A 16385-nucleotide genomic window follows, 5' to 3' on the forward strand; every position below is an offset into this window, starting at 1 on the left:
GGATAAGGGGGTCCTTCTCAGGATGGTGGCCAGTGACTAGTGGAGTTCCACAGGGGTCAGTGTCGGGACCACAACTTTCCACTTTATACATTAATGATCTAGATGAAGGAACTGAGGGCATCCTGGCTAAGTTTGCAGATGATACAAAGATAGGTGGAGGGACAGGTAGTATTGAGGAGGCGGGGAGGCTGCAGAAGGATTTGGACAGGTTAGGAGAATGGGCAAAGAAGTGGCAGGTGGAATACAACATGGGGAAGTGTGCGGTCATGCACTTTGGTAGGAAGAATAGAGGCATAGACTATTTTCTAAATGGGGAGAGAATTCAGAAATCTGGAGGGCAAAGGGACTTGGGAGTCCTAGTCCAGGATTCTCTTAAGGTTAACTTGCAGGTTGAGTCGGTAGTTAGGAAGGCAAATGCAATGTTGGCATTTATTTCGAGAGGACTAGAATATAAAAGCAGGGATGTGCTGCTGAGGCTTTATAAGGCTCTGGTCAGACCACATTTAGAATATTGTAAGCAATTTTGGGCCCCGTATCTCAGGAAGGATGTTCTGGCCCTGGAGAATGTCCAGAGGAGGTTCTCAAGAACGATCCCAGGAATGAAAGGCTTAACATATGAGGAATGTTTGAGGACTCTGGGTCTATACTCGATGGAGTTTAGAAGGATGGGGGGATCTGATTGAAACTTACAGAATACTGAAAGGCCTGGATAGAGTGGACGTGGGGAAGATGTTTCCATTAGTAGGAGAGACTAGGACCCGAGGGCACAGCCTCAGAGTAAAGGGAAGACCTTTTAGAACAGAGATGAGGAGAAACTTCTCTAGCCAGAGTGGTGAATCTATGGAATTCATTGCCACAGAAGACTGTGGAGGACAGGTCATTGAGTGTATTTAAGACCGAGATAGATAGGTTCTTGATTGGTAAGGGGATCAATGGTTACGGGGAGAAGGCGGGAGAATGGGGTTGAGAAACCTATTAGCCATGATTGAGTGGCGGAGCAGACTCGATGGGCCGAATGGCCAAATTTCTGCTCCTATGTCATATAGTTATGGAGCCCGACTGATAATCTTAAATTGGTTGTCAGTTTTTAGTACACTCAGGATTGTTTAGCAAATATTATCCAATCACAGAGGCACATCTAACATCTATCGCGCACACTGTGTTTTGAGTTTTGCAAGCACGGGCTGGTTGGGTATGGTAGGTACCTTGCCTGTTATCAACAGCCAAAGAGACATGCTGTTTGATATGCCAGTCTTTGAGACGCTTGGCTTACATACCTAGTATCACACTGGCACTGAAGTTCATATACCACATGACTCATTTGTGTGATAGGCAAACATCTTTTTGGCTTGACAGCAGCATCCTGTTAGTGGCAAACACCACTCGTGTTGCTACTGCATGGTAGCAGCATGAAATGGTTAGCTTCACCTTTTGCTGAAATTTTTCAGATTTCTTACTCTTTCAAAGTCATCTGGGGTGGACTGGGTACAAAATAACTGATAAGCATTCTCTGGTTCATTCCCCAGGACAATGCCTTGACCAATTAGAGTCAACTTGCCTGATTTGAATTTAAACAGAGCTTGGCAGTTAACTGTCAGTCATCAGTTAACTGATACATTGTCCTTAGCAGTGATTATACCAGAGTCTACTTGCCAACCAATCAGCACTTTCTTATCATGAAGTATAAATTGTTGTTCCCTTTACATTTGCTATTCTTGCAAATTGTCCTGATGAGTACAAGATGAAAAGCTTTGACAACATATGTTTTTTTCAGCAATACTTAACTACTACTACTTGATTTGCTTGATTTTGCCTTTCTGCTTTCAGTCTCAATGGTGCCTGTACTTTAGGCCCTAGCCCTTCCCCTGGTTTTAATGTCCCTCACTGCCTCAATGTTCTGTGATCAGCTTGAGCAAAGAAAATCCCACTCAGATAATATATTGTTTTCGCACACAAAATAACCAGCCTGTGGTGATACCTCCTGAACCAGCATTATTACTCAGGGCTTGCCTAGAAATGGGAAAATATCGGGATAGTGGGCATACTTCCAAACAAGCACCTACATAGCCTGAAGGATGTCAAATCAGGGAACAAATAGTTCACACCCTGCCCAAGCCCCAGTGTTGTGTTCAGACTGGTACCTTGGCTGTGTCACGAGATAGTTGGGCATCAGTGTTCATAGCCTGCAGCTCCTTCAGTTCCTGTTCTTGCTGCACAACCTCAGCTTCGAGGACATCCAGTTGTTTCTGAAAGGTGACACTCTCCTCCTGGAAGTAGAAACATAGAAACTAGGAACAGGAGTAGGCCATTTGGCCTTTGAAGCCTGCTCCAACATTCAATATGATCATGGCTGATCCTCTATCCCAACACCATATTCCCGCTTTCTCTCCATACCCCTTGATGCCCCTAATATCCAAAAATTTATCAATTTTTTTCTTGAATATATTTAGTGACCTGGCCTCCACAGCCTTCTGTGGTAGAGAATTCCACAGGTTGACCACCCTCAGAGTGAAGAGATTTTACCTTATCTCAGTCCTAAATGGCCTGCCCCGTATCCTGAGACTGTGGCCCTTGGTTCTAGATTCCCCAACTATGGGAAATGTCCTCCCTGCATCCAGTCTGTCTAGCCCTATTAGAATTTTATACGTTTCAATCAGATTCCCTCTCATTCTTCTAAGCTCTAGTGAATACAGGTCCAGTTGAACCAGTCTCTCCTCATACGACAGTCCTGCCATCCCTGGTCTCAGATGCACTCCATCTATGGCAAGTATATCCTCTCTTAGGTAGGGAAACGAAAACTGCACACAATACTCCAGGTGTGGTCTCACCACAGCCTTGTATAACTGCAGCAAGACATCCTTACTTCTGAACTCAAATCCTTTTGCAATGAAGGCCAACATACCATTTGCCATCCTAATTGATTGCTGCACCTGCCTATTTACTTTCAGTGACTGGTGTACAAGGACACCCAGATCCCTTTGTACATCCACATTTCCCAATATATCACCATTTAAATAATACTCTGCCTTTCTGTTTTTCACACCGAAGTATATAACTTCACATTTATCCATCTGCCATGTGTTCGCCCACACACATAACTTGTCTAAATTGCCCTGAAGCAACCTTGCATCCTCCTCACAACCAGCCCAGTTAAGACCCATTTATTCCCACTCTCTGTTTCTGGTCTGTCAACCAATTCTCAATCCATGCCAGTATATTACCCCCAATCCCATGTGCTTTAATTTTGCCCACTAGCCTCTTATGTGGGACCTTATCAAAAGCCTTCTTGAAATCCAAATACACTACAGCCATTGGTTCTCCTTTACCTATTCTACTAGTTACATCCTCATGATTTCCCTTTTATAAACCCATGCAGACTTTGTCTAATCCCATTAATGCTTTCCAAGTGTTCTGTTACCATGTTTTTTATAATAGACGAGCATTTTCCCCACCACTGATGTTAGGCTAACTGGTCTGTAATTATCTGTTTTCTCTCTCCCTGCTTTTTTAAATAGTGGGGTTACATTTTCCACCCTCCAATCTGCAGCAACTGCTCCAGAGCCTATAGAATTTTGGAAGATGAGCACCAATGCGTCCAATATTTCCAGGGCCACTTCCTTTAGTACTTTGGGATGTAGATTATCAGGCCCTGGAGATTTTTCAGTCTTTAACCCCATTAATATTTCTAGCACCATTTTTGTTTTTACTGATACTAATTTTCTTCAATTCCTTCCGCTTACTAGACTCTTGGTTCTCTAACATTTCTGGGAAATTATTTGTGTCCTCTTTTGTGAAGACAGAACCAAAATATGTGTTCAATTCTTCTGCCATTTCTTTGTTCCCCATTATAATTTCCCCCATTTCTGGCTGTAAGGGACCTACATTTGTCTTCACTAATCTTTTTCTCTTTACATATTTATAGAAACTTTTACAGTCAGTTTTTATGTTCCTTGCAAGTTTACACTCGTACTCCATTTTCCCCTTCTTGCTCAATCTTTTTGTCCACTTTTGCTGAATTCTAAACTGCTCCCAATCCTCAGGCTTGCTGCTTTTTCCGGCAATTTTATATGTCTCCTCTTTGGGTCTAATACTATCTCTAATTTCTTTTGTAAGCCATGGTTAAACCGCCTTTCTTGTTTTATTTTTGCACCAGACAGGAATGAATAATTGTTATAATTTATGCATACATTCCTTAAATATTAGCCATTGCCTATTCACTGTCAACCCTTTTAGTAAGGTTCACCAATCCATCATTGCCAACTCACGCCTCAAACTCTCGTAGTTCTTATTATTTAGATTCAGGACCCTAGTTTCAGATTAAACTTCTTCACTCTCCATCCTATTGAACAATTCTGTCATTTTATGGTCACTATTCCCCAAGGGACCCCGCACAACAAGATTGTTAATTAATCCTTTCTCACTGCACAATACCCAGTCTAAGATAGTCTGCTCTCCAGTTGGTTCCTCAACATATTGATCTAAAAAACCATTTCACACTTACACGCTTCAGGAAATCCTCCTCCACAGTATTATTGCTAGTTTGGTTTGTCCAAGTAAAGTAATAGCAGGAGTCATCAACAGTGCAATCAAGCAGCACTTACTTAGCAATAACCTGCTCAATGACACCCAGTTTGGGGTTTTGCCAGGGTCACTCAGCTCCTGACTTCTTTATAGCTTTGGTTCAAACATGGACAAAAGAGCTGAATTCCCAAGGTGAGGTGAGAATTACTGCCCTTGACAACAAGGCCGCATTTGACCGAGTGTGGCATCAGGGAGCCCTAGTAAAACTAGAGTCAATGGGAATCAGGGGGAAAACTCTCCAATGGTTGGAGTCATACCAAGCCCAAAGGAAGATGGTTGTTGGAGGCCAGGAATCTCAGCTCCAGGACCTCACCGCAGGGGTTCCTCAGGGTAGTGTCTTCGGCCTAACCATCTTCAGCTGCTTCATCAATGACCATCCTTCCATCATAAGGTCAGAAGTGGGGATGTTCACTGATGGTTGCATGGTGTTCAGTACAATTCGTGACTCCTCAGATACTGAAGCAGTCCATATCCAAATGCAGCAAGACCTGGACAATATACAAGCTTGGGCTCACAAGTGGCAAATAACATTCACACCACATAAGTGTCAGGTAATGCCCTTGATGTTCAAAGGCATTACCATTGCTGAATGCCCCACTATTAACATCCTGGAGGTTACCATTGACCTGAAACTGAACTGGACTAGCCATATAAAATCTATGGTTACAAGAGCAGGTCAGAGGCTAGGAATCGTGTGACGAGTAACCCATCTCCTGACTCCCCAAAGCCTGTCCACCATCTGCAAGGCACAAGTCAGGAATGTGATGGAATACTCCCCACTTGCCTGGATGAGTGCAGCTGCCACAAAACTCAAGAAGCTTGACACCATCCAGGACAAAACAGCCCGCTTGATTGGCACCACATCTACAAACATTCACTCCCTCCACCACTGACACACAGTAGTAGCAGTGTGTACCATCTACAGGATGCACTGCAGGAATTCATCAAGGCTGAATAGACTTCACCTTCCAAACCCATGACCACTACCACCTAGAAGGACAAGGGCAGCACCATCACCTGGAGGTTCCCCTCCAAGCCACTCATCATCTGGACTTTATCATGTTCCTTCACTGTCACTGGGTCAAAATTCTGGAACCCCCTTCCTAACAGCAATGTGGGTGTACCTACACCACATGGACTGCAGCGGTTCAAGAAGGCAGCTCACCACCACCTTCTCAAGGGCAACTAGGGATGGGCAATAAATGCTGGCCCTGCCAGCGAAGCACACATCCTGTGAATGAATAGAAAAAAAGATTAATTTCTCCATTATGTTCTAAAGGTCCTCATGGCTGGCTATGTCAAAGGTCTTGATCAGGTCAACAACTGTGATTTAGAGGTTCATATTCTGTCCTTGCATTTCTCCAGCAGCTGTCTAACTGCAAACTCCAAATCAGTGGTTCCTTGACCTTTTCTGAAACTGCACTGACTCTCTGGCACCAGATCCTGGTCAAGATGTTGAACTAAGCAGTTCAGAAGAATTGTGACAAAGATTTTACTGGTGATGGAGAGGAATGAGATTTCTCTTCGATTGTCGCAAGATTGGCGAGTTTCTTTCACTTGTACAGGTGGACAATGGAGGCATCTTTGTATTCTTGCAGATGGTTCCTTGCTCCCAGATAGACTGAAAGAACATTGTAGAATTTCTTCCAGTCTTTGTGGTCTCTATATGACTGAGGTTTGTCCGCTTTCTGATTCAGCCAAGCATCTTAAATCTCTCTAAGCTTGCACTGGACAGTCCTGCAGATGTTTCGTTAGGCATTGTGCTTGGCTTGCCATTGAGGTAAACATGGTAGATGCAATGTTGCTGTCCAGAAGTTTCTGGATTACCTCAGTGCTTTCATCAAACCAATCTTGATGCTTGTGAGAGGTAGAGTCAAGGGCATCTAGAGCAGTGGAGTATCCCTGAAGATCATCCTCAATACAGTAAGTGTCCATTTTCACTGTACATAGCCGACTCTCGAGTTTCTCTGAGAGAGATTCCTTCATGACTGTCTATTTAAGCCTTTAGACATTAAGTCATTTCTGAACCTTCATGTCTTGGGGGTTAATGGGGATGGGTCTTGATATTTTGCTTTGAAATGGTAAGATGGTGGTCATTCAGCAGTCAAGGGCACACATGGCTTTTGATTCAGGAAAGATAGATTGATCTTGGAAGGCTTACAGTGCAAATTCACAAAAATGACACTGTGACACCGAGGGTTAAATTATGAAACAGATTTTCCTTTTTAAGACTGTCTGGGTTTAAGGTTGGCCACTTAGGAGTGAAAACAGGAACACTTGTTCACACATAGGTTGGTGTAAATCTGGAACTTACTCCTCCAAAGGTTACAGGTGCTGGGGTTCAATTGAGGCTTAAAGACTCAGATCAATAGATTTTTGTTGGGAAAGGGTATCAAAGGTTATGAGTCAAAGGCAGGAAAATAAGGCTGTGGTATGGATCAGCAATGATCTAACTGAGTGACAAAACAGGCTGGAGGGATTGAATTGACTCCTCCTGTTTCTGTGAGTTATGTAACATAGTAGGATCTAAGTGCTTGCAATGTACCTGTCCAGATAACCTCACACTAAATGGCACTGTTTTGGGAAAACAATTTGCAAATATAATTCTATAGCTTTCCACTTTACTACCTTCCATGAAAGAATTAGTGCGAGGGCAATTTGCTATAATATAAATACAGTTAATATTCATTGCTGTTTAACATGCACTTTCCAGGCAGTAAAGAAAGCAATTATGGGGAATGTTGATGCTCCAATTCATCCACTTGCGCTGATGATCAATACAGGATCTCCGGATGTACCCGGGAAAGCAACTTGATGCTGTGATCAACTTCTCCTCTCTCGTACTAAAGCGACCCTGGGAAATGCAAGGCTACAGAAGGGTTGTATTGCAGGCAAAGGTGATCATACCTGCAGATGCGCCTTCAGTTTCTGATACACCTTCATCACATGCATTGCCTCACAACATTTCAACTGGGTTTTCTCCAAACGATTCTCTAGTAGCCGCAAGGTCTGGAATACACAAAGTGATGTCAGAAAGAATTTAAGGACTTATTTAACAACTCACTGCTCAATATAGGAACATTAATAGGAACAGTATAGGAACATTAAAAAACAAACCAGAATTCTCTATTAATAACTGAGCGCAATGTTTAGAGGCAATGACAAAATAGTCAGTAATTACCTCAGGCTTACAGTCTTATAGGTTGTCCCAAACAGCCTGCTCCCTACACCCACATTCAGTTCCTCTCTTACAGGAGGATTTTTAAAATTTATGAAAAATTGCCCATTGAATTTTTCCCCCAGTTCCCAACATTAGGTCAATCCCTGAATTGGCAGCCTCACCTGCGCATCCTCAGACATGTTCTCCATGATCTCTTGCAGGGTCTTGGCCTCCTGTATGTTCTTGCTGTACTGCACCTCCAGATCCATCTGATTTTTCTTCTTCAGCTCTGTCACATGCTTAAGAGCATTCAGGCGTTTAATCTTATCGCAAACCTTCTGGTCCATCACCATAATGACATCCTTATCAATGAATGAGGTCGAAAAGCATTTAATTACATTAATATTTTATTATTAATTGCTACATTAGATTAAAAATGCCTTTAATAAAATGAAAATCAAGTGTTGCAAGTTCTGAGACTTCTCTGAATACTTTTCTTGCACTTCATACGAAAAGCCACTTCAATAACAGTGGGCCCTTGCTCCACAAGAATCAGAGTCTGACTTTACTCATGCAATAAATCTGGCAACGCAGTACTCCCCATAGGTTGAATGGAGTAGCTTGGTTACTATAACTTACTTACTTGAAATGGCACAAGTTCTCTCATATTCTCCTAGCTTTCAGATAGCGAAATAATTATACTACCATACCCTGCGACTTAGACCACATTGATGAAGATTAAAAGCTAAAATAAGCAGGAGCAAAGCCAATGTTAAGCTTAATGTTACATCCCTTCAGATACAAAAAATATAAAATACTTCTCAAATGCTCCGAATGACTAATGGACCAATAAACTAAAATCACATTCACTCCAATTATACAGAATCGCAAAGGGCCAAATCCCTTCCCATTCCTTCTCATTATGAAGAATCCCACTACTTTTTTTCATTCTATCATGGAATGTGGGTATCGCTGGCAAGGCCAGCATTTATTGCCCATAACCAAAACAGAAATACCTGGAAAAACTCAGCAGGTCTGGCAGCATCGGCGGAGAAGAGCACTGTTGACGTTTCGAGTCTTCATGACCCTTCAACAGAACTAAGTAAAAATAGGAGAGGGGTGAAATATAAGCTCGTTTAAGGTGTGGGCTTGGGGTGGGGGGGGGTAGTTGTAGGGACAAGCAAGCAGTGATAGGAGCAGATAACCAAAAGATGTCACAGACAAAAGAACAAAGAGGTGTTGAAGGTGGTGATATTATCTAATGCACTCCATTAAGAGTGGAGAGCAGGACAAGCAAGGTAGGTCTAGTGGGGGTGGAGTGAAATAAACCATGGGTGGAATAATGGAAATAGGTGGGAAAAGAAAAATCTATATAAATTATTGAAAAAAACAAAAGAGAGGGGGAAGAAACGGAAAGGGGGTGGGGATGGAGGAGCGAGTTCAAGATCTAAAGTTGCTGAACTCAATATTCAGTTCAGAAGGCTGGAAAGTGCCTAGTCGGAAGATGAAGTGCTGTTCTTGCAGTTTGCGTTGAGCTTCTATCAAGCCATTGTTTCCAGGACTGTCACTGACCTCATCTCCTCTGGAGATCTTCCTTCCACAGCTTCCAACCTGATAGTCGCCCAACCTCAGACGGCCCGCTTCTACCTCCTACCCAAAATCCACAAACAGGACTGTCCCAGCAGACCGATCGTGTCAGCCTGTTCCTGCCCCACGGAACTCATTTCTCGCTATCTTGATTCCCTTCTCTCTCCCCTTGTCCAGTACCTTCCCACCTACATCCGTGATTCCTCTGACACCTTACGTCACATCAACAATTTCCAGTTCCCTGGCCCCAACCGCTTCCTCTTCACCATGGACGTCCAATCCCTCTACACCTCCATCCCCCATCAGGATGGTTTGAGGATTCTCAGCTTCTTCCTCGAACAGAGGCCCGAACAATCCCCATCCACCACTACTCTCCTCTGTCTGGCTGAACTTGTTCTCACACTTAACAATTTCTCCTTCAACTCCTCTCACTTCCTCCAAATAAAAGGTGTGGCTATGGGTACCCGCATGGGCCCCAGCTATGTCTGTCTCTTTATGGGGTATGTGGAACATTCCTTGTTCCAGTCCTACTCCGGCCCCCTCCCACAACTCTTTCTCCGGTACATCGATGATTACTTCGGTGCTGCTTCATGTTCTTGTTGGGGCCTGGAAAAATTTATTAATTTTGCTTTCAATCTCCACCCTTCCATCATTTTCACTTCGTCCATCACTGACACTTTCCTTCCCATCCTTGTCCTCTCTGTCTCAATCTCTGGTATAGACTGTCCACCAATATCCATTACAAACCTACCGACTCCAACAGCTACCTCGACTACAGCTCCTCACACCCCGCTTCCTGTAAGGACTCCATCCCATTCTCTCAGTTCCTTCGCATCCATCGCATCTGTTCTGATGATGCCACTTTCAAAAACAGTTCCTCTGACATGTCCTCCTTCTTCCTTAACCGAGGTTTTCCACCCATGGTCGTTGACAGGGCCCTCAACCGTGTCCAGCCCATCTCCCACGCATCCGCCCTCACGCCTTCTCCTCCCTCCCAGAAACATGATAGGGTCCCCCTTGTCCTCACTTATCATCCCACCAGCCTCCACATTCAAAGGTTAATTCTCCACCATTTCCGCAACTCCAGCATGATGCCACCACCAAACACATCTTCCCTTCACCCCCCCTATCGGCATTCCGTAGGGATCGTTCCCTCCATGACACCTTGGTCCACTCCTCCATCACCCCCTACTCCTCAACCCCAACCTACGGCACCTTCCCGTGCCCACGCAAAAGATGTAACACCTGCCCCTTCACTTCCTCTCTCCTCACCATCCAAGGGCCCAAACACTCCTTTCAAGTGAAGCAGCATTTCACTTGCATTTCCCCCAACTTAGTCTACTGCATTCATTGTTCCCAATGCGGTTTCCTCTACATTGGAGAGATCAAACACAGACTGGGTGACTGCTTTGCAGAACACCTTCGGTCTGTGCGCAAGCATGACCCAGACCTCCCTGTCGCTTGCCATTTTAACACTCCACCCTGCTCTCATGCCCACATGTCCGTCCTTGGCTTACTGCGATGTTTCAGTGAAGCTCAACGCAAACTGGAGGAACAGCACCTCATCTTCTGACTAGGCACTTTACAGCCTTCCGGACTGAATACTGAGTTCAACAACTTTAGATCTTGAACTCTCTCCTCCATCCCCAACCCCTTTCCGTTTCTTCCCCCTCCCTTTCGTTTTTTCCAATAATTTATATAGATTTTTTTTCCCACCTATTTCCATCATTTTTAAATGTATTCCACCATGGTTTATTTCACCCCAACCCCACTAGAGCTAACTGTACCTTGCTTGTCCTGCTATCCATTCTTAATTAGCACATTCTTTTAGATAATATCACCACATTCAACACCTCTTTGTTCTTTTGTCTGTGACATTTTTTTGTTATCTCCTCCAATCACTGCATGCTTGTCCCTACAACCACCTCCCCACCCACCCCCGCCGCCCCCCCCACCCCCACCATCCTAAACCAGCTTATATTTCACCCGTCTCCTATTTTCACTTAGTTCTGTTGAAGGGTCATGAGGACTCGAAACGTCAACTGTACTCTTCTCCGCCGATGCTGTCAGACCTGCTGAGTTTCTCCAGGTATTTCTGTTTTGGTTTTGGATTTCCAGCATCCACAGTTTTTTGTTTTTATTGCCCTTGAACTGAGTGGTTTGCTAGGGCCATTGCAGAGGGCGGTTAAGAGCCAAGCACATTGCTGTGGATTTGGAGTCAGATGTAGGCCAGATAGGGTAAGGATGACAGATTTCCTTCCCTAAAGGACATTAGTAAACCAGATGGGTTTTTACAACCACTGATGATAGTTTCATGGTCACCATTACTAGGATTAGCTTCATATTCTAGATTTTCATGGAATTCAAATTCTCAGCTCCAGAGGGGGATTTGAACCTCTGTTGCCATAACATTAGCCTCGGCCTCTGGATTATTATTCCAGTGACATTACCACTAAGACTTCATCTCCCCATAAGATATCCATTTTGTAGGATTCCAATGGCTTAGCTGAAGTTCTGAGCAACTCACTGATGCTTCCAACATTGATTAGTTTTTGGCTTTAGTGCTGGCAGCATGCCGATGTTGAGACAGGCAGGGAGTGTGTCATCATACTGAATTTAGAATATCTTGAGCTGCAATGATAACAAGATGGTCTGGCTACCAGTCTCATCCCTGGCAGTACATAGCCCCCAGTTGTATGGCAGTAAATTTCTACCATCCAAACACCCTTTCTTCCTACAGCACCTCCTGGAACAAAGCAAACTTCAGCGAATCTTAAGTGTTACCAACAGGTTGAGCCCTTTCTGCATTGGACAAAACACAAATCCCTACCTTGTGCCCAGATCAAGGAATTAAAATCAGAGAATTTGAACTTCTCCTTTCCACCTTTCACCATTTGCAGCAGGTTTGGAAACTGCACTTGATGTCTCTAGAACTGTCAAGGAAATCCAATCAACAATCACCTTTCCACTTTTATTCCTCAGTGCCACTTTCTCACGACTATCTTGAAATGAATCTTTAACAAGTTTCTCATCGCTCTGAAACACAAGATTCAAATCCATTTCAGCTATTCCAGCATCTTTAAAACAGAAAGACACAAAATGACATGGGGCGGGGTGATATTTTTAAAAAATTCATTCATGGGATGTGGGCATTGCTGGCTAGGCTAGCATTTATTGCCCATCCCTAATTGCCCTTGAGAAGGATCTGACACAGAACCGGAGGGTGATGGTCTCTGAGACAGGACAGGATGGCAGGGTTTTGGGAGGAGGGCTCTGACACTGGTGGTGGATAGGTGGACTCTGACACAGGGCAGGCATGGGACGGGCACAGGGCAATGTGGGGGAAGGAACTCTCATGCAGATTATTGCAGTATCAGAAGAATTCACCTTCATGCTCAAGGTACACTGCAAACATTCTTGCCATAGAATTATATGGACAGGTCCAATACAAGTTAGAAGCTAAACCAAGGTAACGTGGTGCATTGTAGCATTGTCCTTTTATCTTCTAGGTCTTGAGCTTGAATACAGATACAGATTAGGTATTGAAACTAGAATCTCCTCTCTCTGGGAAGACCAAAGCCACCAGGGTTGTTCTCTTGCCACAGAATCCATCACTTTCTTGGCCAAATGTTCAGGCTGAATCAGACCATGCAGAACTTTGGAGTCCTGTTTCCTGGAAAGCAAAATTGCCTATTTCTACTTCTGCAACATTACACACCTGAACTTTTCTGCTATTGAAACTTTTATCCAAGTTTTTGTGATCTTTTAGCTTGATTTACTTTATGTCCCCAAGCTGACCTTCCAACCTCCCTCCATACAGTCCAGTTGGTCCAAAACACAGCCGGCCACAATGCTCAGTGACCCCTTGCCTATGATGCACATACTCACTAGGCTAACTCAGTCTACCAATCCATTAAACTCATAATACTCATCTTCAAATTTCTCTATTGCCTTACCCTTCCTTCAATCTCCTCCAGCCATATATCCCCTCAGGCATCCATGGGCCCTCTGGTTATCTAGCCACCTCAAACCTTCCCACTGGATCATCCTCCTGAATGTGAACCGAAACGTTTATCCCTCTCCTCCTTTTATTCACTTTCTTAAAACTCAACTTTTTAACCAAGTCTTTGCTCACTCCTTTTAAACTTTCCTTCAGCAGTACAATATTTATTCTTTTTAATATTCTTACTTTTTCCCCTTCTCTGTCAAATGCCTTAGGGCATTTTCTATTTAAAAGGCTCCACAGGAATGCAGGTTTGTTGTTTTTCCACTGTGATGAAGACAATTAAAAACGTACAGATGGAAAGTTGTTACAATGAAGAAAATTTCTGAGCCTGTCAGCAAGACAGTGAGATCAAAACTCCAGACTAGCTTCTCTGATCTTACCATCAGTGCTCCTGCCAGCATTTTGTGCAGGCGCTTATTGTCTTGTCTGAGGTACTGAATGGTCTCCTTGTTTTTCTTGATTTTCCATTGTGAACTTTCATAATAAGCCTTACGATCACCCTCTGGAATAAACCAGTCAATAAAGTTAGGATATTCTGCAACTGTGCACCATCTCACCTTGATCTGCCCAGGAATCCAATATGACCAGACATTGGCAACAAATGGAGAAATAAAACAAGTCAGCAAATTAGAGAGAACTCAGAGAGGCTTATTTTGCTGCAGCAAAATCTTAAAGTTTTCCAGCAAAATGATAGAGACTTTTAGATCCACATTTAGTTGCAATCACTGACGCAATAGGTCATTCTTGGCAATAAATATCAGTAAAATTATCCTCTTCCATCCTCTAACTAAAAGAATGGACACTGATACAGTGGATAAAATGCCCCCTCTTCACTGGTTTCTGCCTCTTCACTTTCCTTTCTGTTTATTTCACAATCACTATTCCCTTTTCTCACAATTTTCCTCTCCTTCTGTTCCTTTTCTCCCTCTGTTTCATTCCCACTGTATCATGCTTGCCTTCTGACCCTAATCATATTGCTTATCATTCCCCCTCACACCTCTTGTTTCTTTTGCCCTTTGTTTATATTGTTCTGTCTCTTGGTCTCCAGCCCACCATCATCATTTTGGTTCACATTCTCTCTTCTCGTTCACCTTCATTTTCTGAAGTAAGTTGAAAGGACAAAGAAAGACATTCCTCCACACATCTGTAATAAAATATCTCAACAGTTTGCATCACTTTCTGTGCCGAGGTTCCAGGTATTTTGCAGAAGGAACATGCCCAGGTATCTGACTTTTTTGATCACTCTTCTCCATTCAGCTTCATGCAAACATTAAACCAACCAACTTACCCAATAACTGAATTTTTTTCTGTAAATCCCAGATTTTTTCCTGCACAGGAACTCGCGGTGGCCCGAGCATAGTCGAGTCTCTAGGCTGTATTCTGTCGCTATTCTCCCAAAGTCCCAGTACCTACTGAGCCATCAGTCTCGTTATCCGACTGTTCAGGGGTATACTTAACTCTTTGCCTACAGATTCTATCTTTCTGCCACTCTATCTAAATCTCTTTCCAAGTTCACTCCTGTACCTATCTTCCTCGCTATCTTCACCTCTTTCGTTCTGTCACCCCTTCCTTCTCTCTCTCTTTTACTGTGTAACTCAATTTGCTTGTTCTAATCTCCCGGGCAACAAGTAACAGACCAGTTGCTGAGATACCAGCATTTCCGTTTCCTGTTCATTTTTGCGGTGGTTCCGATTGAGCAATTTCTTTCCTGTTACACTGATCATGTCTTGGAATCTGCATTGCCCCTGCGGCACTCTACCGCATCTTTCCCCTCTCTTCACTCCTGTATTGCCCCTTCTATAGGGTAGCGCTCCTTCTCTAATGCATCCGAATGTTAACCGAAATGATGTGCTGATCCCATAACTTTCTGAGGGAATACATAAAAGCAAGTTCTTTCTTTCACTGGTGTATTTGCTACCTGCTCCCAAGACCGGTTGGTGTTGAGCTGGGATGGGGGTTCTCAGATTTTTGAGCGATGAAAACAAAACTGGTTCTGTGAGTATTTTCCATGTGATCACAGAATCGGTGCAAGAGGAGGCCATTCAGCCCGTCGTGTCTGCACCAGCTCCCCGCATGAACATTTCACATCGTGCCATTTTTCTGCCTTCTCAACGTAACCCTGCACATTCTTCCTTTTCAGATAACAGTCTAATTCCGTTTACGGGTACAATATGATTTCAGTTACGGAGACATTGCTGCAGGGTGACCAAGGCTGGGAACTGAATACCCAAAGGGACTCGATATTTAGGATGGACAGGTAGTCAGGAAAATAATGTGGCGTGGCTTTGTTAGTTAAAGATAAAATCAGTGCGATAGCGAGAGAGGATGTTGATTCGGAAAATCTAGATGTAGAATCAGTCTGGGTGGAGTTAAGAAGCAACAAAGGGCTGCCAGCATTAGTGGGAGTTGTCTATAGGCTTCCAAACAGTAGTGATGAGGCAGGGGACGGCATTAAACAGGAAATTAGAGATGCATGTAACAAGGGTGCTGCAGTAATCATGGGCGACTTTACATCTAGACTGGGCAAACCAAATTAGCAATAATACTGTGGCAGATGAATTCCTGGAGTGTGTATGAGATGGTTTTTTAGACCAGTACGTTGAGGACCCGACTAGGGAACAGGCTATCCTAGACTTGGTATTGTGCAATAAGGGTTTGTTAATTAAACTTGTTGTGCGGGGTCCTTTAGGAAACAGTGATCATAACATAATAGAATTCTTCATTAGGATGGAAAGTGAAGTAGTCCGATCTGAAATGAGGATCCTAAATCTTAACAAGGGAAACTATGAAGGTATGAGGCATGAGTTGGCTAAGATAGATTGGGAAACTTAATTAAAAGGCATGACAGTGGATAGACAATGGCTAATATTTAAGTAACTAATGTATGCATTGCAACAGTTATACATTTCTTTCTGGCTCAAAAACACACCAGGAAAAGTGGCCCAACCATGGCTAACAAAAGAAATTAAGGATAGTATTAGATCCAAAGAGGAGTCATACAAAATTGCTAGAAAAAGTAGCAAGCCTGAGGATTGGGAGCAGTTTAGAATT

General features: G+C 43.4%; 1 protein-coding gene across 1 annotated transcript in view; it reads right to left on the minus strand.

The window, feature by feature from the left end:
• odad3 (outer dynein arm docking complex subunit 3) overlaps positions 1 to 14811 on the minus strand; it is a 39798-nt gene extending 24987 nt beyond the window's left edge. The window contains exons 1-6 of the mRNA XM_041176913.1: positions 14623 to 14811; positions 13715 to 13836; positions 12290 to 12364; positions 7924 to 8103; positions 7489 to 7590; positions 2142 to 2267 (exon numbers count right to left, since the gene is read on the minus strand). Of these exons, the coding sequence (XP_041032847.1) occupies positions 2142 to 2267; positions 7489 to 7590; positions 7924 to 8103; positions 12290 to 12364; positions 13715 to 13836; positions 14623 to 14692 (675 nt within the window). The 5' untranslated portion in view covers positions 14693 to 14811. The remainder of the gene's footprint in view (positions 1 to 2141; positions 2268 to 7488; positions 7591 to 7923; positions 8104 to 12289; positions 12365 to 13714; positions 13837 to 14622) is intronic.
• Between the last annotated feature and the right edge of the window lie 1574 nt (positions 14812 to 16385).

The sequence above is a fragment of the Carcharodon carcharias genome, chromosome 30, assembly GCF_017639515.1.
Source record: "Carcharodon carcharias isolate sCarCar2 chromosome 30, sCarCar2.pri, whole genome shotgun sequence".
In the NCBI taxonomy this organism is placed as follows: Eukaryota; Metazoa; Chordata; class Chondrichthyes; order Lamniformes; family Lamnidae; genus Carcharodon; species Carcharodon carcharias.